This window comes from Coenobita brevimanus, chromosome 71, assembly GCF_032717465.1.
Source record: "Coenobita brevimanus isolate Jiangsu-jjx chromosome 71, ASM3271746v2, whole genome shotgun sequence".
Lineage (NCBI taxonomy): Eukaryota > Metazoa > Arthropoda > Malacostraca > Decapoda > Coenobitidae > Coenobita > Coenobita brevimanus.
In genome coordinates this window covers 57,264,152-57,286,935 of record NC_137024.1, presented here as the reverse complement: position 1 = coordinate 57,286,935, position 22,784 = coordinate 57,264,152, and the positions used below count along the sequence as shown (strand labels likewise).

General features: G+C 42.8%; 1 protein-coding gene across 3 annotated transcripts in view; it reads right to left on the bottom strand.

Moving 5' to 3' along the window:
- The window catches only part of for (cGMP-dependent protein kinase for), an 884,581-nt gene that overhangs the window by 713,688 nt on the left and 148,109 nt on the right, over window positions 1–22,784 (bottom strand). For 2 of the 3 annotated variants that reach the window (XM_080277753.1, XM_080277755.1), the window contains exon 1: window positions 2,039–2,389. The exons of the other annotated variant lie outside the window; for it this stretch is intronic. In XM_080277753.1, the coding sequence (XP_080133879.1) occupies window positions 2,039–2,370 (332 nt within the window). In that variant the 5' untranslated portion in view covers window positions 2,371–2,389. Of the gene's footprint in view, window positions 1–2,038; window positions 2,390–22,784 lie in introns of those variants that run through there. 3 annotated transcript variants of the gene reach the window in all.

The following is a 22,784-nucleotide window of genomic DNA, read 5'->3' as shown; positions in this document are numbered from 1 at the left end:
TATGGGAATTATAAAGCCAGTTACATGGGTCAACAAACGAATTCTTTCACGCCTCACCCAAGCAAACTAAAAGACAGCAAGTGCAAGACAGTACGATATACCTCTAAGAAAGGACATTAAAAGCCTCATACATATCAAGAAAATGTAAAAGACAGTAGGTGTAAGATAGTACGTGGGTCAACAAACGATTTCTTTCACGCCTCACCCAAGCAAACTAAAAGACAGCAAGTGCAAGACAGTACGATAGATCTACAGGAAAAGACATTAAAGCCTCATTCATATAAACAAAAATAATAAAAGACAGTAGGTGTAAGATAGTACGATACACCATTAAATTGAAAGCCTCATATAAATCAAGGAGAAATACGAGAATCACAGAGCCATACTTACAAGGGTCACCAGACGGCTTATACAACGCCCCACCCAAGCATGCAACTGTCACTTTCCAAAGAACAATTGCAGTTTCACAGTCGACTAAAAATAGCCTATTCACAAACGCCTTGCAACAGGCGGTTTTCTATATTTAATACAATGTCGACTTCCCACCACGATAGGGAATGCGCTTTTATTTTTAACTTTGTGATGCTTGTAAGGAGTATTTTTGTCTTAGACCCTTTACCAAGAGAAAAAAAATATACATGATAATTTTTACCCAGTTTCTCATTCTAATTGGAGGTGTGTAAAATGCGACAGGTAAGCTGATTAGTACCTGAGATCATTAGTGCTCTTAGACGTATTCGAGGTGGAATAGGAGGCTTGGTAGCACCGCCTCCTTAGTGATTTATTTTGCCTAGAACAACTCAACATTCTCTCGCACGCCATGTATTTCCCCAACATCGACAAAGTCTGCATCAATAACATGCAAGGGGATAGTAGGGAGTAATGTGTTGATTAAATCGCTAAGGAAGTGGTGATACGAAATCTCCAAAGCCTCTCAGATTACGCGATTCTGATATGAGTCAACGATGGATTAAGAAGCCACATAACAAACGCTAAAATAAAGCATAATGTACGGGGGAGATTTATGAGTATCCATTCCCATCTATTTCGTCTTCTTTTAATTTCGTTCCAGCTGACACCTGAACCTAACACACCCGGTAAAGAGCTGAAGGAGGAATACAGGGACACAAAACCATAAGGACCCATCAGAAACAGCATGACCCCTTATTATCTACGCTCAAACACTGCGCTAATCACCTCATTTTCCATCACATAATGAGTACTTGGCCTGTGACGTGACAATCCGTTGGCATTTTATCTTATTTAACCGCATTACACACACACACACACACACACACACACACTGGGACACCATGCCATAACGAATTACAACCACCGGAAAAGTGGCATTATCACATCCTAACTACGGCGACAGAAATGATTTGAAGATGGCAGAGAAAGCACAGTTGGTGTGTGTGTGTGTGTGTGTGTGTGTGTGTGTGTGTGTGTGTGTGTGTGTGTGTGTGTGTGTGTGTGTGTGTGTGTGTGTGTGTAACGTACGTACGTAAATAGAAGTGTACGCGTAAGTGGGTGTGTAGCGTGAGCGAGGCGAGATGGTGGTGTGAAGGCTTGTTGATGGTCATGTGTGGTGAAGCAGGATGTGGTAAAAGTATGGCTGCTCACGAACATTTGCGGTGTGGTGTGGTGTGGTGTGTGCCATAGTGTGGTATGGTGAAGGTATGATCAAGATTGTGTGTGTGTGTGTGTGTGTGTGTGTGTGTGTGTGTGTGTGTGTGTGTGTGTGTGTGTGTGTGTGTGTGTGTGTGTGTGTGTGTGTGTGTGGTGGTGGTGCTGGTAAAAAAAATGTGCGACCGTATGTTTATGAGTGTGCCGCGGGAGGGTCGCGGTGTGGCGGTGTAAAAAAAAAAAAAAAAAAAAAAAAAATATGTACGCGTATGTGGGTGTGTAGCACGAGAGAGTAGGCAGCGGTGTGGTTGTGTGGTGTGGTGGGAAGGTGAAATGAGGGCAGTACACCAGCCACCACCACCCCCCACCACACCACCCCACACTGCTTGCCTGCCCCACGTCATTACCCTACCTTAAAGACTTGGGGACCTCCGGGAACGTGGTCTGGCTCAGCTCGGCCAGTTCCTGAATGGTCTTGAGGGTCTGGGGCTCTGCGGAGATGCCCTGAGCCCTGGTCTTGCGGGCCCGGTCCTTGGTGCTGCCTGCCGCTGCTCCTGTCGCAAACGGCATAACACTCTGGAACTTATCCAGTTGGGACCTAAGCTCGACGATCTCATCATCACGAACCTTGAGCTTGGCCTCCAGGTGACGAATAATATCATCCTTTTTCCTGAGCAACTCCTGCATATCTACCGAACCCATTTTCTGACAACACCCATCGGTATCTTTCATGAGCTGCGGCATCGCAACACACGTACCACCATCACAGTAGCCACACGCCAACTGACTCTACTACACACGAGGTTTCAGACTTGTTCAGAGACCTTCTCCACCGAGGTCCCAGTAAGTCCCTTCGGTATTCAAGCTTTTCACATATTCCATGGATAATGTCAACCACTTCTATTAACTTAAACTATATAAGCAACCCCGTACATAACTCCAGGGAACGATACTGTAGTGGAGTAAGCTTAGAAAAAGTATCGGTGGAGGAGATGCGACGGGTGTGGGAGATGTGTGGGTGGAGCGAGGTGGCAGCTATGACGCGACGTCCCCCTGGCGGCGCACGCAGGAAGCAACAGGTGGACGGGAGGGAGGAGAGGTGGAGGAAGAGGTGGAGGGGAGGCTGTACATCATTCATGGCCCGGAATCACCAACAAATTTACGATCAATTCCCCCTTGGTAACTTAAGTTTTGATTTGCAGGAAGAAAGTCACGTGGGATGACTGCACTCCTTCCCTTCCCATAAAAACGAATGACATTTACGACAAAGTTAAATTTAAGTATGACGGTGCATATCAGTCCATCCCCTGCCCTAAAACCCTCACCCCTACTTAGGGATGTCACTACTATACACAAAATACTGATCGTGTACTGACATGCTGTGTGTCTGATACATTGACGGGGAGGAGGGAAGAAAAAAGGAAAAAGAAAAGGGAAGAGAGAGGGGAGGAGGGAAGAAGAAGAAAAAAAAAAGAAGGGGAGGATGTACTGTAATCATTCATGCCAGCCTGCCTCTGCCCCACTACCCTCAGACCTTCTTATGGGATATCAGCACCATAAACAAAGTACTGATCGAGATATATTGAAAGGCTTGTATGTGTGGCTCATAAAAGGGGTAGTGTTCCTCCCACGCCGGACTGCTGCTACACAGGTCTGCCCCGCCAGCGTGACCCCCACTACACGACTACACAGAACAGGTTAGAATGAAATATATTTATGGGGCGACTGACTCACGAACGGCCACAATGATTTTTGCTCTGGGGTTATATCGCTGTTCAGCTATAGCAATCTCTATGCAGATTAATATGTAGGCTATCAATAAATACGGTATTCTCTCTCTCTCTCTCTCTCTCTCTCTCTCTCTCTCTCTCTCTCTCTCTCTCTCTCTCTCGAGCTGTAAATAACCAACTGGAAAAAAGCGGATACCAACGCGGGCTACTCTGATAAGCGAGATAAGGAGGAGGTCGCCCAGGGACTGATTACAGGATGGAGTAAGGGAAAACGGAAAAAACAGACAGCGTTAGCAGCGAGGACAAGACACCAAAAATAAGAAGGGAGAGGACACAGCAGGGTAGGGTAGGGTAAGGTAAGGTAGGTAGAATGGAGTTGGGTAGGGTAGGGTAAGACAAGACAAGGAAAGGCAAGGACGGACAGGGTAGGGCAAGTCAAGACAAGGCATACCAGGCTAGGGTAGGGGTATCGTGCGCGCGCGATACCACGACCCATGCTCAAAATAATCACACAGGCATTCTCCGCATCCATCTATAATGAAACTACGCTCACCCAAACCCGAACCCAAAGCCAACCAGCTGTTATTAAATTCCCTCAATCTCCATCCACGCTATGAGCCGCAGTCGGGCAATAACACACAAATCCACAACACTCCAGCCACAACGTCAACAGGCAGAATTAAACGGGATATGCGTGGAGGGCCAGCCTGAGCCGTGATATTGCAAAGGATGATATTGTTGTGGGTGAGGGTGGTATTGCAGTATGTGAGGGTGGTATTACAGTGGGTGAGGGTGGTATTGCAGTGGGTGAGGGTGGTATTGCACTGAGTGAGGGTGGTATTGTAGTGGGTGAGGATGGGGACGGTGTGATATTGTAGTGGGTGAGGGTGAATATGCAGTGGGTGAGGGTGGTGTGATATTGCAATGGGTGAAGATGGGGGTGGTATGATATTGTTGTGGGTGAGGGTGGAAATGCAGTGGATGAGGGTGGTATTGCAGTGGGTGAGGGTGGTATTGCATTGGGTAAGGATGGGGGTGGTGTGATATCGTAGTGGGTGAGGGTGGTGAGGCGTGGGATGTGGGGGTACAGTCTAGGACAAAAGTTCGCTCACTATTCCAGATTTTTTTTTTTTTTTAACACTAGGGAATGTCCGTCACTTTCATCCCTTCTGCAACCTATAAACAAAAAGCATACATGGCCAGCAAAACATACCAAGCCAGCAGAGGGATGTGAGACTACGAGGCGAAATATTAGGCGAAGTTTTTACCCTGGAACCTGATATGCCAACAATAATTAGGGACATGCATATAACATCAACAGCTACGTGTAATATTCTAGGAGGATGATCGAGATACAGTAAATATTGATTGTATACCTTAATAAATCTAGTGTATTCGTTTGGTATCAATCTTTCTCCTTCTCCTACCACATGTTGTGCGTAATGAACTAGTCAGGTACCCAACTCCACCTGACAGGTAACTGACCACTTCATTACGGCAAGAAGGAGAGAGAGAGAGAGAGAGAGAGAGAGAGTCCTGTAACCCACCTATGCCACTAACACGCAAGCCACCGATTAACATGTAAGGCAAACACCCATAAATAGGGCCAGGCATCATGATTGCAGTACATCCAGGCCAAGAAATTATAATCTCCCTTTATTTACCACCACGCCAGGTTTTCACTACCAAAAGCGTCCCCTCGTTGAAGCGATATAAGTGTATAACATAGAAGAGAAAAAAATACACACGGCTTCCCTGCTTGAACAACACATCCTCTTCAGCACAAACTTAAGTAACAGTAAAGTCAAGGTATTTTATTTATTCTTCCTTATTTTTCTTACTTCCTTATTTATTGCATCAAACTAGAGCTGTATAACATAAAGGAGAAAATTACTACAAGGCTTCCTGCTTCAAAAACACACATTTACATAACACGAGTCAAAGTCAAGGGTAGTTCGTATATAGCGCTACATTAGAATCTCATACAGCGGTATCTTGGGAGCTGTGGGGAAGAGCTCGGTCTGCTGGTGTGGGCGTGGGTGAAGCTGTGGGGATGGATGAATGAATGATGCAGGACAGACACTGATAACCTGAGCCGTCCACACAACACACTAGATATCGCCCAAGAGTGGATGCGGAGCGTTATATACAGACCACCATATATATATTATTAAATTAGGGCGTGATATCTACACACAGGTATATAAAACTACCAAGACACAAGAGTTAGACGTAATCCCTGGCAAGACGGGGACAAATCACTCACGGATCAACGTTATCAAAATCCTGGGCTTTACGTTACGAAATATTTAGTGCGGTGATTGAAAGCGAAGGACAGGAACAGTGTGAATATATATATATATATATATATATATATATATATATATATATATATATATATATATATATATATATATATTGGAAAGAAAAAACTTATGGCTCAAGCCCTTCAAAAAGTTGTCCTCGCAACGATGATGATAATAATAATAATAATAAAAGGGAACCAAAATAAATAATATCCATTCGATTCATGATGCCTGGACACACTGCCTTCGTAAGACAGGAAATCATAGGCAGATGGAAAGATACATGTAGGAAGAGTAGAGGCTGACAAAGGGCGGTACTTCGTGCAGAGTGTCGTTAATGAGTAGGGATAGATACGCCTAAATGTCCTATACTGAGGTAAACTCCTAACAGGATGAGCGGCACAAAACAGACAGACAGACAGGCAGGCAGATGGACTGAAACACATATAGGTACAGAGAGAGAGAGAGAGAGAGAGAGAGAGAGAGAGAGAGAGAGAGAGAGAGAGAGAGGAAAACAGACAGAAAGGCACAGAAAACATACTTGCACAAAGACAGGCGGACACCGACAACCTGAGGCAGAGCATAAACCCATCCACCCCATACATCACCACAAGGGCCCAGAGAAAGACAAAATAATCCCAGCTCATTGGAAGTCATGGAGGGTCGGTGTTGCATGCCAGCCGTTCTTGTAAGCCCATCAGTGCACAATACAAGAACGTCTCCCTTATTACCAACCCGTCATAAAAATCGCAACAAGCAGGATGTGGGTTGGGAGGGGTATGTGCATGCAGGTTGATAGAGGGGTCCATGCGCCTTATATGGTAGGATGTGGTGGGGTGTGGAAGGGTGGGGGGCATGTGTGCTGGGTGTTAGGCATGTGCAATAAAATGGGATGGAAAAAACTGAATCAGAGCATGTGGTAAAAAAAAAAAAAAAAGTAGGAATGGAATGCAGCACGTAAGGAAAAAGCAGCACCGAACCATGTATAATAATAATAATAATAATAGTAATAATAATAATAATAATAATAATAGTAATACCAATAATATGAAAAACAGAGTGGAGCATGTGCAATTAGATGGAGGGATAAGACTGAGACTATGCAAGAAAATGTAGAATGGAATCGAGCAATATATTAAGAGGGTTAAAACAGAAAAATGACTGGGGAACGTGCAATGAGAGAGAGAGAGAGAGAGAGAGAGAGAGAGAGAGACAGAGAGAGAGAGAGTAGCTTTTAGTCTCCTGATCTATAAAATTATGAAAATACAAAAACACCTGGGCCAATGATGGACACCTGTATAAAAAAAAATATACCTACAATTTTCTAAACAAGGTGTAAATCTTAATATCCTTTTCTGTTTTCTTATTTCCTCTTTTTGTATTTTCCCTAAAGCTCAGTTACTTAATTTCACTGCCATTGTATTTTTTTCCTCGCCACAAACACATGATTTTATAAAGTTTAGAAGAAAATTTTCCCATCACAGGAGTATGCTTCGTTGATGGAGGTTTGATTGTAAGATATGAGAAAATATGAGAGGCTTGTATTCTCTCTCTCTCTCTCTCTCATTAACAACCCCCATCACATCCACTGAACCCCCTGCATACCCAACACTGCTCCACCTGACCCTACATATGGCCGCAAAAATTAAGCCCTTTCTTCACGCACGGCCCCCTCTTATCGTTATCTTGTTACCGATACGTGTGCTGGAGATTAACGAATGATTAACGAAGCATCCCAACGTTTTAACATCACCGCTGGATTATCTGGATCAACGCTTGGTTAATACGGATCAGCCTAGTTGCATCCACGTACCTGGTTAATTATGTTCAGGTAGGATTTTCACCTGTGCTTAAAAGAAATAATTTGACAGGTAGTAAAATGTCCTCGGTCTGAATGGATTAAGGAAGATTTCTCGTACTGAAGGGGTTACGTTGCTCAGTAGTGTTCAGTACATGTGAGCTGGATTTTATTGACGTGCTGTGTAAATGGACAATGCCTTATCAACCTACTCTTAACTCTATCTTCATCCCACTTCCCTTGCATCTACCTTCATCCCCCTTCCCTGGCTCTATCTTCATCCGACTTCTCTTGCCTCTATCTTCATCCCACTTCCCTTGCCTCCAACTTCATTCCACTTCCCTGTCTCTAACTTCATCCCACCTCCCTTGCCTCTATCTTCATCCCCCTTGCCCGCTGTATCTTCATCCCACTTCCCTGGCAATATCTTCACCCCACTTCCCTTGCCTCCACCTTCATCCCACTTCCCTTGCCTCTATCTCCACTTCACTTCCCTTGTCTCTATCTCCATTCTACTTTCCGTTTTAATTAGCTCACAAATTCTTCGTGTCCACCCCAACCCACCACTAATCCCTTTCTAAATAGTTTTATTTTTTTATCTTTGTATTTTTTAACTCACTCTCTAATCTTCCTTAATTCTTTGTTGCTTAGTTACACCTCTTCCATACAACCTCACTCGTCCCTTTCTAAAAACAGGTTATTATTATTATTTTTTTAAAGTTTTTCTCCACCCAAACACCACTTGCAACCCTCCCTCTTTTTACTACTTCACTCTAACTCCTTCCTAACACACTCTGATCCCTTTCCTAATCCCCCTAATCCACTTTTTTGTAATCATCTGTTGTACTCCTGCTTTCTCTCTAACCCATTCCTTCTCTCTTTCATTATTATTGTTCTCTTTCTCTGTGTAATTTACTTTCGTCACCTTCGTTTTCTATTCCGTTCTTCTTACCTCGTTCTCGCCTCTTTCACAAGCTTTTCTCTTCTCCCCAGCCTAATCTCCCCCTCCGTCTCTCCCTCACCTACTGCGTTCTCTCTCTCTCTCTCTCTCTCAACTGTAGCTTCATTAGTTTTCCCTTCAGTATCTCGCTTCATCTCTCCCTCAATCTTTGCTGTCGGTATCTCGCTCCCTCTTTCTCTCCTTCACCTATTTCCCCCCACCTCTCTCTCTCTCTCTCTCTCTGGGTGTGGCGGGTTGGGAGAGAAGTGTGCCCCGTCGTGGTAAAACTGGTGTAATTAAAACCAGCAAGATAAAACATGGCTGGGTGAAGGGGACTGAACAGGGCCAAACCAACCAGACTGCACCTGAGTGAGCAAGATACCTTAACAACACCACCATCACCGGCAATTATCATGGGTCCAGATTTGTTAGTAGAAAGAGGGTCGAATTTAAGTGTAATCAAGTTCATATCTCCAACGAAATCCAGACTTTTGTTTATTCCAAGCGAACTATAAGCCTGGAATGTGTTTGATGCTGAGAGAGAGAGAGAGAGAGAGAGAGACCTGTTTTCTCCATGAAGCTACTGAAGAAACGAAGTGACTTAGTGGCATGAGTTCTGGCTGGGAATAAAAACGATTTACATATGACTACACCAGATACACAGCCCTCAAAATTCATATGTAGTGCAGAAGTAGAACAAACAAAAAATTATATAAAGTGTAAGTGCTGAAAATATAAGTGCAAAAAAAGTTTACCCCCATATACAGAACGAGGCATGATATTTTTAAGGATAGCACACCTGACCTACATTTGATCGATCGACGCCTGCAATTGCTCCTTCAGGTTGTATCAGTATCCGGTTCTGAAGACAGGAAAATAAGTAGCTGATACGAGAAGGAGTGAAAGGTTAATTACAGGTGATTTCATGAGTGCGCTGGAAAGAGTGCAGGTGTAGCGTGTTGGATCTTACGCTGAGTGGATTTGGGAATTCCGTGGCAACTCTTCTTTAGTGATTTATTTTGCACATTACACTTCAGTACCCTTGTGTGTGTGTGTGTGTGTGTGTGTGTGTGTGTGTGTGTGTGTGTGTGTGTGTGTGTGTGTGTGTGTGTGTGTGTGTGTGTGTGTGTGTGTGTGTGTGTGTGTGTGTGTGTGTGTGTGTGTGTGTGTGTGTGTGTGTGTGTGTGTGTGTTATAAAGTGAGTTTTGTATGTGTGTTTATGTGACGTGGTGATGCAGAGTATGTCGATAACAAAACGATACAATTAACATGAGAGAGAATGCATTTAAGTGTAATATACTAACTAAATCGCTTAGGAAGAAGTGTCACGAAGCCTCCCATGCCACCACGAATATGGTATGTTATCTCTCACCCAATGTTGACGCTTACGGGCAGGCCATCTTGGAATCGAAGAGAACAGTACGACAAAGTGAATCGATCCCTTCTTCCTCATTCCCCTTCCATGTCTTTAAGTGTGGGTGGGGCTGATTTTACTGCTCTCGTAATGAGGATGAAATGTGTTTAATTCTCTGCGATCCTGACTTGTTTTCCACATAAGACTCCGAATCACTTCTTTGGAAAGCGATTTTATTTTGCTTATTACACCTTAGCATTCTCTGGTACTAGTAGACAGAGGGGGAAAATGAAGGTTATCTCTACTCCCCTCCCCCACTCAGTTTGAAAGGTGTAGTTATGATGGGTGATGTTGAGGTACGTGTTCATTAGGTAGGTTTAGATGCAATTCTGATAGTTACAGGAGAGGTATGTGCAGGTGAGTGAAGATGCATTATGGTAGGTGAAGGTGAGGCAGGTATAGGTAGGTGAAGATGTATTTATGATAACGGTGAGACAGGTGTTGGTAGATAAAGATGTAATTATGGTAAAAATGAGGCAGGTGATGGTACGTGAAGATGTAATTATGGAAGGTTCAGGTGAGGCAGACGCAGATATATAAATGATGGGTGGAAGTGATGTGAGTGTAAATACAATAGTTAAAGATGTAAATATGATATGTGACGATGAAGATGTAATTATGCTAGACGAAGACGACAGGTGAATGGTGTGGTAGGTGTAAATATGGTAGGTGAAGATGTAAATAGGACAGGTGAAGGTGAGGCAGGTGTAAATAAGGTAGGTGAAAATATAATTAAGGTACGTGCAAATGTAAATATGGTTATTAAAGATTTAAAAATAATTGATGATAATGAGACGAGTGTAAATACGACTGTTTAAAGTTGTAAATGCGATAAGTGAAGGTGCGTCTGGTGTCGATGTAAGAGGTGAAGGTGAGTGAGGTGAAGGGTGATGTCTGTGCTAGTAAGGTGATACCTGACCTAGGTGAAATAGGAGCCTGCGTGAACCCGAATGACGAGAGGCGAGGACCTGTTCATCCCTCACCTCCACATGTCACATATTGCCTAGTCTCAACTTTTTTTTTAATAGTGTTACATCTTCACAATGATCTTCTCGTGTGTGTGTGTGTGTGTGTGTGTGTGTGTGTGTTTCACCTGTCCGTCTGTTTTTTTTGTGTGTTTGTTATATTACAGAAAACTTTATAATGAATGGAAAATAATGAAAAATACTTAACCCAGATACGAAGAGATTAAAAAATAGTACAAAAATAATAAACTACAAGGACGAAGCAGCAGTTTCGGTAGCTGAGGGAGTATATTACGATGATCTGTGAAGGCATTTGTTCCATTTAGTACCCTCATTGTTTATTGTACTGGGCTGGTTCTGTGGTTTACGAGTTTGGTTTTTGTTATACGTACCGATGTTCGTACGGTACTTTCTCCCACATAATCTCTCTCTCTCTCTCTCACTCTCTCTCTCTCTCTCTCTCAGTATCAAAATAAACAGAGATTCATTAGCCAAAGGTCCCACTTCCATAATAACAAGCTCATCATGGACCTTCTGTCGGGTAATTACCCATTCTTTGATACACTACAGTAAGGAATAAAAATAAAGACTTAATAAGGATCCATTCAGTATTAAAGCACAGGGAACTCTCTCTCTCTCTCTCTCTCTCTCTCTCTCTCTCTCTCTCTCACTCTCTCCCCTTGCTTGTTGCCTGGTCCCTCTCCAGGCTAAATGAGGCTTAAAGTAATCCACGGTCGTTGTAATGTGTGTGTGTGTGTGTGTGTGTGTGTGTGTGTGTGTGTGTGTGTGTGTGACTCAAGCGTTCACTCTCTATACCACTGACTCCGGAGGTGAGTGCATCACAGAAAATATGCTCTACTTTAATGAAACGCAACTAAAAGAACACTGTACTTATACGGTGGATAAAAGATATTGCAATGTTTTATTTTGAAAGAGTAGAGAATATAATCGTAATATATTTGCTGGTATTAACATCATCTGATAAACAGTGAGTCATCGCATATCGCATCACGTCATCGCATATAGAATCATGTCATCGCATATCGAATTACATCGCTTTTACTTAATGATGATGACGATACAAGATTACGTACGAGCCAGGTTAGACCACGCCAAAATTCCAGAGGAGTAAGTTAAATTTTACAGCAAATTTAAGAGGGGAATTTCACCTCTGAGTCTGCCCCTAAGGTCTTCGGACAGTTACAACAGGTGGATGCTTAATTGGGCAGCCCTGACAAGTTCCGTACGTGTTTAATGGGCAACTATGGTTTGTCAAGTGTCGGGCCAGGTAAAAAGTGCTCACCTTTCAGATACCATCACGCGTCCGGCCGGTTTCCCAGATGTGATTTTGCGCTGCCTCGGTCACTTCATGGATTATCAGGTCGACTAATGATGCCTAACTTTCCAACACAGCTTTCTAATATTACCTAACTCCTCCTGTTCTCTAAGTTAACCTGTTCACTTCAATTACCTTTTACCTGTTTAATCCGATTACCTTTAACCAGTTTACCCCGATACTTTTTACCTGTTCACTCCGATTACCTTTTACTGATTACCCCAAATACCTTTTGCCTGTTCACTCTGATTACCTTTTTTTAACGTTTATTTTTGCTCTATCTAGACTACTTAATTCCTTTCAGGAGATATTTCAAACTGGGAAGGTTGGATGTCTCTTGCATTAACCCCTTCACCATAAGAGATCCTTCCTAAACTGAAAAAAAAAAAAAAAGTCGCGTGTCAACAGCAAGAATAAATTACAAGTGACGTCATGGGATTGAAGAGGTTGAGGATGATTACTGAAGCTAAGATAAGGTCATCGGCTTGGAGAGGTTATCACAGCGGAGAAAAACAAAGATGATAAGGCATGTTGACTCTCTCTCTCACCAACAACAACAATCACTCCCCCACTCACTCGCTCCCCGCACCACACCCACCACTGTTGATATTTACGCAGGTCTTTGTTCTAGGTATTCAGGAGACATTGAAGCAACGAGATGATCCACCCATGATGTCTTGTTGTGTTTACCTGGGAGTCACCTGGGCTGGGGTCAAGTTAGGGTCAACCTCCCTTCACCTTCCTTTCCCTTATTTTCCTGTTTTCACTTTGTCTTGCCCCCCCCCCCTTTTTTTTTTTAATGCATCGAGGAAGGAACCAAAGGCCAGAAGCCAGCAAGACTGTTCCCTCAAAGAAAAAATAAAAACAAGAAAGCCAAATTAAATTCTTACTGTTTATTTTCTGCCTATATTTTTTTCCGTCTTCATATTCTCGTCGTCCTATTATTTTCTTATCCATCGCATTCCTTCTGTCTTCCTCCTCAGATTCCCCTCACTTCTTCATATATGCATTACTTCATTAGTCTCTCTCTCTTCTCATTATCGCTAACTCTTAATTCTTCACTTTTCTCTACTGTCTTCCTTTCTCCTGGCCTCCTCCTCTCCCTATCACTTTTTCTTGCTTATTCTTACTTCCAAATCCTTTTTCAAACTGCTTCTCCACGTCTTCAGGAGCCAAAAACAAGTTAATTATATTCGCTGCTTAATATCCAAAGCTCCAAAACCACATTCCATAAAGTACTGTGTACAGATTTTTTTTTATTATGAATTCTAAAGTAAAACAAATACCAAATTAATAACAATACGACAATAATAACGATATATAAATTAACAGAATAACAACAGAAGAACAATGAAAGAAATGGAAAAGACAGGTAAATATCAGAAAAAAATGGAAAGATCAAAAGGTAACACACGACGTTAAAACCATCTGGATACAGGAATAAATACTGACAGGGAAATACAAAGAGAAAACAGATAAATGAAGATTACTAAAGACGCAGAGATAAAAAGATAACCAATAAATAAAAAAGCTCTTCCTGGGGACATTAACAAGATCTGATTCCTAAACTCGACCCAAAAACAAACTTCCACGTCTCCTCTGAATACCTGGGTTTGGTTAACTGACGAAATAAGAGGCTAATTAGGAAGATGAATACAGAAAAGGGAGATGATAAATAAGAGACAAAGGAGGACGATTAGTAATGAGAAAAAGGGATGATATATAAGGGTTAGTGAGGAAGATTAGTTTAGTACATGAGATGACACACTGAGAAACAGATGAGTGAGCTGATACGACAATGACTGAGAGATGGAACAACAGAAATGAGAAAATTGATGTGGAAATGACAAAGAAAAGGAGACAACAGAAGCAGACAAGGAAGAGACGGAAAAAACAGAGAGAGAGACTGAAGAATGAATGATAAGAGAATGAATGAAAGATAATGTGATAGTAAGAGCAAAATGAAAGGGAGGGGAGAAAAAGTAAATAGAAATTGTTATTATGGAGAGAGAGAGAGAGAGAGAGAGGTGTGTGTGTGTGTGTGTGTGTGTGTGTGTGTGTGTGTGTGTGTGTGTGTGTGTGTGTGTGTGTGTGTGTGTGTGTGTGTGTGTGTGTGTGTGTGTGTGTGTGTGTGTGTGTGTGTGTGTGTGTGTGTGTGTGTGTGTGTGTGTGTGTGTGTGTGTGTGTGTGTGTGTGTGTGTGTGTGTGTGTGTGTGTGTGTGTGTGTGTGTGTGTGTGTGTGTGTGTGTGTGTGTGTGTGTGTGTGTGTGTGTGTGTGTGTGTGTGTGTGTGTGTGTGTGTGTGTGTGTGTGTGTGTGTGTGTGTGTGTGTGTGTGTGTGTGTGTGTGTGTGTGTGTGTGTGTGTGTGTGTGTGTGTGTGTGTGTGTGTGTGTGTGTGTGTGTGTGTGTGTGTGTGTGTGTGTGTGTGTGTGTGTGTGTGTGTGTGTGTGTGTGTGTGTGTGTGTGTGTGTGTGTGTGTGTGTGTGTGTGTGTGTGTGTGTGTGTGTGTGTGTGTGTGTGTGTGTGTGGTACTTAAGTATGCAATGCAGTGTCTCTAGTCCACACAACCGCAGAGGGCTGAGTGTTGTGTCTTCCCCTCCGCTACACTGCACTAACCTACCCTCACAATGAACTTTCACTCTACACTGCTCTCACGCTACACACTACACTGCTCTTACACTACAAAACTTTCACTCTACACTGCTCTCACGCTACTCCCTCTACTCTAGCACTACACTACACTGTTATTATAGTACTTTCACTCTACACTGCTCACACACAACTCCCTCTACACAGCTCATCTTACACTGCTCTCATACTCCACTTCAAATAGCCCCTACAACTGCATTCTCACACTATCTTTACAATCGTTTCTGCTGTCACGTTAGCCAAGGGAATAATTATAATGACTCTTTCTCGGTTAACCCTTCAACTATCACTGACATCTGTTCCAAGTTGCTTTTTACACTTACGTATATTACTAATCCTATAATTTAATCAGCCCACGCACACACACACACACACACACACACACACACACACACAGAACGGAGACCGAAAGACTTACATATCAGTTTTCCATCAAATTAACCTCGTACCCACCAAATACATAGATAAAATGAAAAAACGAAAAACAAGGAAAAATAAAAGAGCCAGGCACCTTTTCCTATCATATCACCTTCTTTGTACCTGAATTAATAAACAATGATTACATCCACCCAGGCCACGGCTCTCTCCAGGGGACGTCGAGGGGCTATAGGGATAGGGGTGGGGGTGGGGGGAAGAGGGAAGTGTAGGGGAGGGAGAAAGGGGGAGTAAAGAGAGGAGGAATGTAGGGGAGGGAGAAGGGCGTATGAATGGAAGAGGATGGAAGTGTACGGAAGGGAGAATGAAGCGTGAGGAAGGGAGAGGAGAGCAGCATAAGGAAGAGAAAGGAGGGAAGTGTAGGGAGGGGAGAGAATACAGCATGGAAGAGGAGAGGAAAATGAGGGGAAGAGAGGAAGGAGGAAGGGAGCGTTGGGAAAAGAAAGGTAAAGAAGCATTGGGAGGGAAGAAGAAAAGGATTGCAGGAAGAAAGGATGAGAGGAGAACTGGAGGGAGATACAGAGAAAGTGAGGGAGACGAAATACAGCAGTAGGGAGAAGGGGAGAGAGACACTGAGGATGTAATGAGGAGAAAGGTAAGGGGACGGAAAGGAAACAGGGGAGAAAAGGTATAAGGAAGGAGAAATGTAGGGGGAGGGAGAGGAAAAGGGAGAGACGGGATAAAGGAAGGGAAGAGAATGAAAGCTGAGAAAGAAGCGTAGTTGAGGAAGGGAGAGAGAGAAAAAAAAGGCACATTGGAAAAAAGGGATGTAAAAAGGAAAACTAATGAGAAAGTGGAAGAAGGGGAGAGTATATGAAACTGGGAAATGGCGGGAGGAGACAAATTAATTAAACAAATGAATGGAAAGGACCAGAAGAAAAAAGTGGGAACGGCGGCGAAGGGAAGGGAAGGATAGAAGACGGGGAGAACGAGAAACGAAGAAAACGAGAGAAGAGAAATATGTAACGATATCGATGTTCGAAAGAGGGAAAAATGGGCAAGAAGTAGAGGGGATGGAGAGAGGTACAATAATTTAGGAGAATAATGGAAGGATGGAGAAGGGAAAGGAAGAAACAAAGAAGTTAAAGCTGAGATGATGAGGAAGCAAATAGCAAGAGGAAGAGGGAACAGAGGGGCAAGAGGAAGAGGTTAATGAGAAAGAAGAGAGGCAGACGGCGAATGGCGACAAATGTGAAAGATCAACCACTTAACAATTACACTTTTTATTTATTTATTCACTTATTTATGCTGCCATTATACAAACTTCTTCACTTTCAGGAAATGTCTGTTGTAGTTAAGAGTTACAATCTTCGTTAACCAATTCAGAATCATGACGTTTTCCTTTCTCTCTGACTGCTTACTGGTTTTACTCCGCTTAGAGATCTTTCGCGGTGAAGGAGTTAAGAGACTTTGTACACTGCATTTTCTCTCTAGCAAATCTGATGGATATTCTAGAAAAAAATGTGTCTCGTCATCACAGCTCCTTTCACCTCCTCCTCCTCCCCCAGATACGACTTCCAGCAGTGTAAGGTATCTTGGCAACTCTCACATTCAAGTTAAGTCATCTATTCGAGAGGCCTTCCCCAGGTGAATAACATTTACTACGAGAGATCTTCCCTAGTTCGAATGAAATTATCTTTTTGTGCTAAGATTAAAGCTTAACACGTCAATAAATTGCACAGATTAATCCACTTTAATGTTGATACACAGCAAGCTTGGCCTCTAACCTGTTTTATAATTAAGGATACATATGCAATTAGATTTTTATAATTCGTAGGGAGCAGCTTTGATTACAGGCTTCATAATTTCGCAAATAGTCGTGCATACCATCATCATACTTTACCTGCAGAGGCCAAGAAAATGTAATCATCATCAACATTACCAATTATCACACACACACACACACACACACACACACACACACACACACACACACACACACACACACACACACACACACAGCAATCATCAGACGGCACACCGGTCTGTTCCACGATTAATCAGACCAGGTGAGTTCCGACAAAGGGATCGGGGCGTAACCGATACCCGACCAAGATACCCGACGCGGCACTGGGACCCCTCCCCCCCCCCGATGAAGGTGGGATGGGGGGGGGTCCTCGGGGATGTCGGCAACTCATATCCCTTGATTTACCTTGATCTAATTACAGGTCTTGTTAATGTTACCGTGATCAATTTACAGGTGCTGTTGATGTTACCATGTTCTATTTCAGGGTGATGATGCTACCTTGATTTACTTACAGGTGTTGTTGGTGCTGGGGGTGCGTTGCTTTTTTTATTTATTTATTTATTTATTTATTTATTTTTTTTGGGGGGGGAACCGCTGAACGATGCGAAAAAAAAAAAAAACTCAAACTCGCTTCATACCGAAAAATAACCACACTGAAGAATGACTCGAAATTTAATGATGCGATATTCGAAACCCAACAAGCTTTTCAAAATTTTGTGTACGAGCTTCACATTCGCTCAGCTAAAAAGTGTAGCCATAGTTTTGTCTGTAACTGTACATCCCCTTTTTTTTTTACATATTCTTTGTATATTCTCATTTTCTTTTTACCTTTTTTCTTTCGTCAATTGAATCTACAGCTCTTTTTACGTTGGATTATTTGATTTATGTGTTTGTATCTTAATTACCTTTTTATTATTTTACCTTCCTTCTGTTGATGTTAATGTTTCTCTTTGTTAAGCTTATTTCTGTCTACGTCTGTTGTTGTTTGTGGTGGATTACTTGACTGGTTTATTTGTTTTTGTTTTTATTCTGTTGTTTATGATCTGTTTAAGTATCCATAGTCTGCTGACTCACCTGTCTCCTATTTTTTTCTTCTTGTCTGTATATCTTCGTTGCTGTTAAATCTCATGATCTGGTCAGACTGTTTATTTCTTCCTTTATTATTATTATTATTATTATTATCATTATTATTATTATTATTATTGCTACTATTACTTATCATCATCATTATTATCATTATTATTATTATTATCATCACGATACTATTATTCCTTAAACAGTTTTTACAGATGATATTTCACATTCTATTTTTACTCTGCATTTACCCTCAGCTGGAGGAGCCAAGACCAAGTAATCAATGTCGTCCCGCATCGCATTCTCATCGGTGACTCATCATCTCACCTGACGTCCCCCACACTCTACTCTGCCTAATAATTTACCTGCTTATCCAAGACTACAGTTTTTGCCCCCTATTTACAACCTGATCGAGCCTCTGTTGCCCCCTAATACCGCTTTCTTAGCTATTTATTCTTGGATATGGGTAGTTAATATCCTATCGTACGTTATTCATGCAGAGTATGGTGATATTGGATGGATTTATGTATCGCAGAAGAGCACAGTAAGGTGTAATAAACAAAACAAATCGCTTAGGAAACGGTATTAGGGAGCTTCGTCAATCAAATAGGGGCCACTGACTCCCCCCTCTTCTTTTCTCTTCAGCTCTCACTCTTTTATCTTGCCTCCCTCATGGCGTCAAATCATCGCTATTTTTTTCATCAATTTTATTTCTTGTTCACCCCACCTGGTGTGTGTGTGTGTGTGTGTGTGTGTGTGTGTGTGTGTGTGTGTGTGTGTGTGTGTGTGTGTGTTACTACCCAAACACCATCATTCATCTTTCCCCCCCCTCAAAAAAAAAAAAAAAAAAAAAAAAAAAAAATGTACGCTTAGTAAAATCACGTGGTCGTAGCTGAGAGAGAGAGAGAGAGAGAGAGAGAGAGAGAGAGAGAGAGAGAGAGTCAGTGCGGAAAGGGATGATGGGGATAACTTTAACCCCTTCACTACGAGAGGTCCTCCCTGAGTTGATAAATGACGATAAATGAGTATGATATTAAGAAGACGATAATCTATAAAGGGGGATTAGCCATAGCTTTAATCCCCCTCCATCTATCCCTTATCTCTTATTATAAAGTATCTGTTCCATAGCTTCCCTCCCTCCCAGTCCTCTCTCTCTCTCCCTCACTCTATCCCTCCCTGGCTGAAAGTTGATCTCCCTGGCCTCTCCTCAGTTCACCGCCTCCTTATCTATATCTACCACAACCCCTCCTTCTGCATCTACCCCAACCCCTCCCATATATACCACAACCCCCCCTCTATATCTATCACACACACACCCTCTATATCTATCACATTCCCTCCATAGAACTCTCTGGCTTCTGTTTCATTTCCTCGACTTTCTCCGTCTTCAATTACCTGCATCTAGTCGCTCAGTCCTAGTATTTATCTTCTTAAGGTATTACGCATCTTAAGGTATCTTCCTGTAACCCTTTTTTCTACAGCGTTCTTAATCCTTACTTTGACTTTCTTCACCTGTTTCCATGCCCTTATTATCAAGCATCTAATAATAATAATAATAATAATAATAATAATAATACCTTTTATATTAGCATTACTTCGGTCAAGTTCATACCGGTATATATATATAGTGCCTTCTTTTTTCACTTTCCTCCTTCTCCAACCTTCACCCACATCCCTCAGTCGTCTTCATCTACCCTTCTCTATACCTACTCTTTGTTTTTTTCCCTGATTCTGTGATTTTTATAGGTTTTCTCTATTTCTTTTTTTTCTCTGCCCTGGGTGCTATCTACCTCCCCTATACATCCCTTTCCATTTACTCTTACTTTTTCTATGTTTAACTTTATTGCGTCTACCATCCTCTCTACCTAAACTTACAACTTCTATTCCACAAACTCCCACCTCTTACACTCACTCCTTACACTTCTTCATTTTCCCAAGTCCCTGAGCCTACCTCCTTAATTAAGACTTTCCATTTACCTGCACTTCCTTTGTAATTCTTTCCTCCAGTTTTCTCTTTCTCTTCTTGCCTTTCTCCATTTCCTACCTTCTTACCAACCCTGTCTCCTTACTCCTCCCGACTTATCCACACATCCTCCCTCTATTTCTTTCCTCCACCCCCACCCACCCTCTACCCACCCTCTCTCCTCCACCCCCACCCATCCTCTCTCCCATCCACCTCACTTACCTTTCACGAGCTCTTTCTTTAATATCTTCCAATTATCCACGTTTTCTCAACAAAATTTTCTCCCTCCTGACTTTTCTCTCCAATTCTCAGCTTCCACCTTCCACCTTCTCACCTTAATTAATTCTCCTGCTAACCTACCTAGAGCATTTTCTTTAACATTTAATTTTCTCTTTTCTATTTTTTTTTTTTTTTATCCACGCAGCTCCTCCACCAGATATTTCTCTCCAGATTTTCGCTTCCCCATGCCCTCTCTCTCTCTCTCTCTCTCTCAAAACATGCTCTCTTAGATTTTTCTCTCTAATTCTCCACCTCTCCACCTACTCTTCTTCTCCACATTTTTCACAGCATAACATCCTTCTGCTTCTTTTTGTTAATTCTAATTCTACACGTATTCACCCAGATTCTCCACTTCCCCTCCCTGATCAATCTACCCTCCACCTTCTGCCATTCCCCCTAACCAACCACCCTTCCCTGACCACACGTCCCACTTCCCCCATCACCACATCTCTGTTCCTCCCCACCATCCCCTCCCTACCAGACCAGCCTACCCCCAACCCCTCACCTTTCTCCCTGACTAACCTACCCCCTTTACCTCTTCCCTGACCACCCCCTTCCCTGACCAGCCTCTCCACCCTTTATGCCTCTTCCCTGACCAGTCCCTCCATCCCTTGCCCCCTTCCCCTCCAGCATCAAGCAGGGGTGGGGCTGGGGGCTGGGGCTTGGGGGGAGTAACCGTGAGTGCCGGCCCCACACACTCCAAGTAGGGCCGGTAATTGCAGCCTGCCTCCCGTAACGAAGAACCTCCCGTCCTACGCCACACCCCGACACTGAATCAACACTAGGCTTCCTTTGGGCACGAGTGGGGGAAATTGACATTGTTTCCTCCTCCTTTCCCCTGAATCCCTTTACAACAAATTCGTGCTGCATTCCACTCCAGACACTTGAGCAGGAAGGTAGAAAAACTGAAGGACTCTCTGACTGGATTGGGAACACAGCCACTATTCATTCATCCTTCAAGCCTTTGTATTTCTTTCTTCAATCAAGATTAAGATACTAGTGTACTATAGTGTCACCAGTCGCACTACACTAACTGACGAAGAAGCCTGTCTTTTCTAACCCGATTTATTTATATTTTATACTACTCATGGAGAAAACCGGATGCTGCTTTGAAAACCTGAACGTACCATACATTATCTTTGTGCACCTACGCTTTTGTATCCTGCTAGGGTATACCTGTTCCAATTCTCGTCTTCCTATTTCTTTCCACAAAAACCAATCTCTCTGTTACACCACCTTCGATGTCTTCCTCAGTTTTCTGTGGTAATCATTTTGACTCAACCCCTGTTTTCTCTCCTTATACTAGTTTTCTGCGGAGAGTTATTGGCCTCAACACCTGCTTACTCTCTTTATACTAGTTTTCTGTGGTGGCTTCTTCGAATTAACCCCTGTTCTCTCTCTCCTTATACCCTTCACAGTTCTCCCTCCTTGCCTCCTGTGCCTGTCACCTCTCCTGTGTTTGTCACCTCTCACCACCATCCTCCTCTGTCACGCCACATTTGCAGCATGAAAGGAATGAAAAGACGATGGGACGAGGAATGTAATGAGAAGAGTGGATGAGAAAGCATGATACAAGAGGAAAGGAGAGGACCACAGAGGAGATGGGAGGGGGGGTCGAGGAGAGAGAAGACCTGAGAGGATATGAGATGAGACGAGACGAAATGATAGGGGCGGAAAGGGAAGGAGAGATGAAAGGCGGGAGGCAAAGAGACAAGTGGATAAGAGGGTAGGACAGAAGAGGAAAGGCGAGGAGCAGAGAGAAGATGGGAGGAGGGTAGGAGGAGATGGGGGAGGACAGGACCTGAGTGGAGACGAGACGAGATGGGCGGGAAGGGAAGGAAAGGCGACAGGAGAGGAATGGAGAGAGAAGAGAAGAGAGGAGAGGAGAGGAGAGAAGAGGAGAGTTGCAACGGACTGATAAGAGGCACAATGAGTACAGTACAACAATGGGAGCGATAATGATAATCTGAAGGCAGAGCGTGACAGCCAGCGGACCCAAGGAACTATTTATAAAGAATCTCAACCAATTTCCATATACAAGTACAAAAAATAATCAAAAACAGTATTCCTGGGTCATTTTCCATTTTAAAGATTTTTCGAGTTTGATTTTGGAGTGTTTAGTAGCTGTATGAGTGACTATTGAAGTCTTAAAAAACCATCTTATCCTCGACTTGATGCATAAGATGGTTTATAAATACAGGAGCTCTACTTGTGGGGGGGGGGGCTTCTTCCATTGTCCTCATTGTTCTCCTTACCTTAGCCACCTGCGTTATACCTGGCGTCTCCTAAGGGGTGTGGTTAGTGTGGCGGGTTTACTGAGTTGAATGAAGTGATCTTAATAGTTGTCAGCATAAAAAGTGAAAGTACAAACAGAAATAAATAAATAACTCAATTAATAAATAAAAATCGGTATTCCTCCAAAAAAAAAAAAAAAAAAAAAAAAAAAAAAAAAAAAGGGGGGGGACTTGTCTTCTCCTTTCCACTGCTTGCCCCTCCCTCCCTCCCTCCTTCCCTCTCTCTCT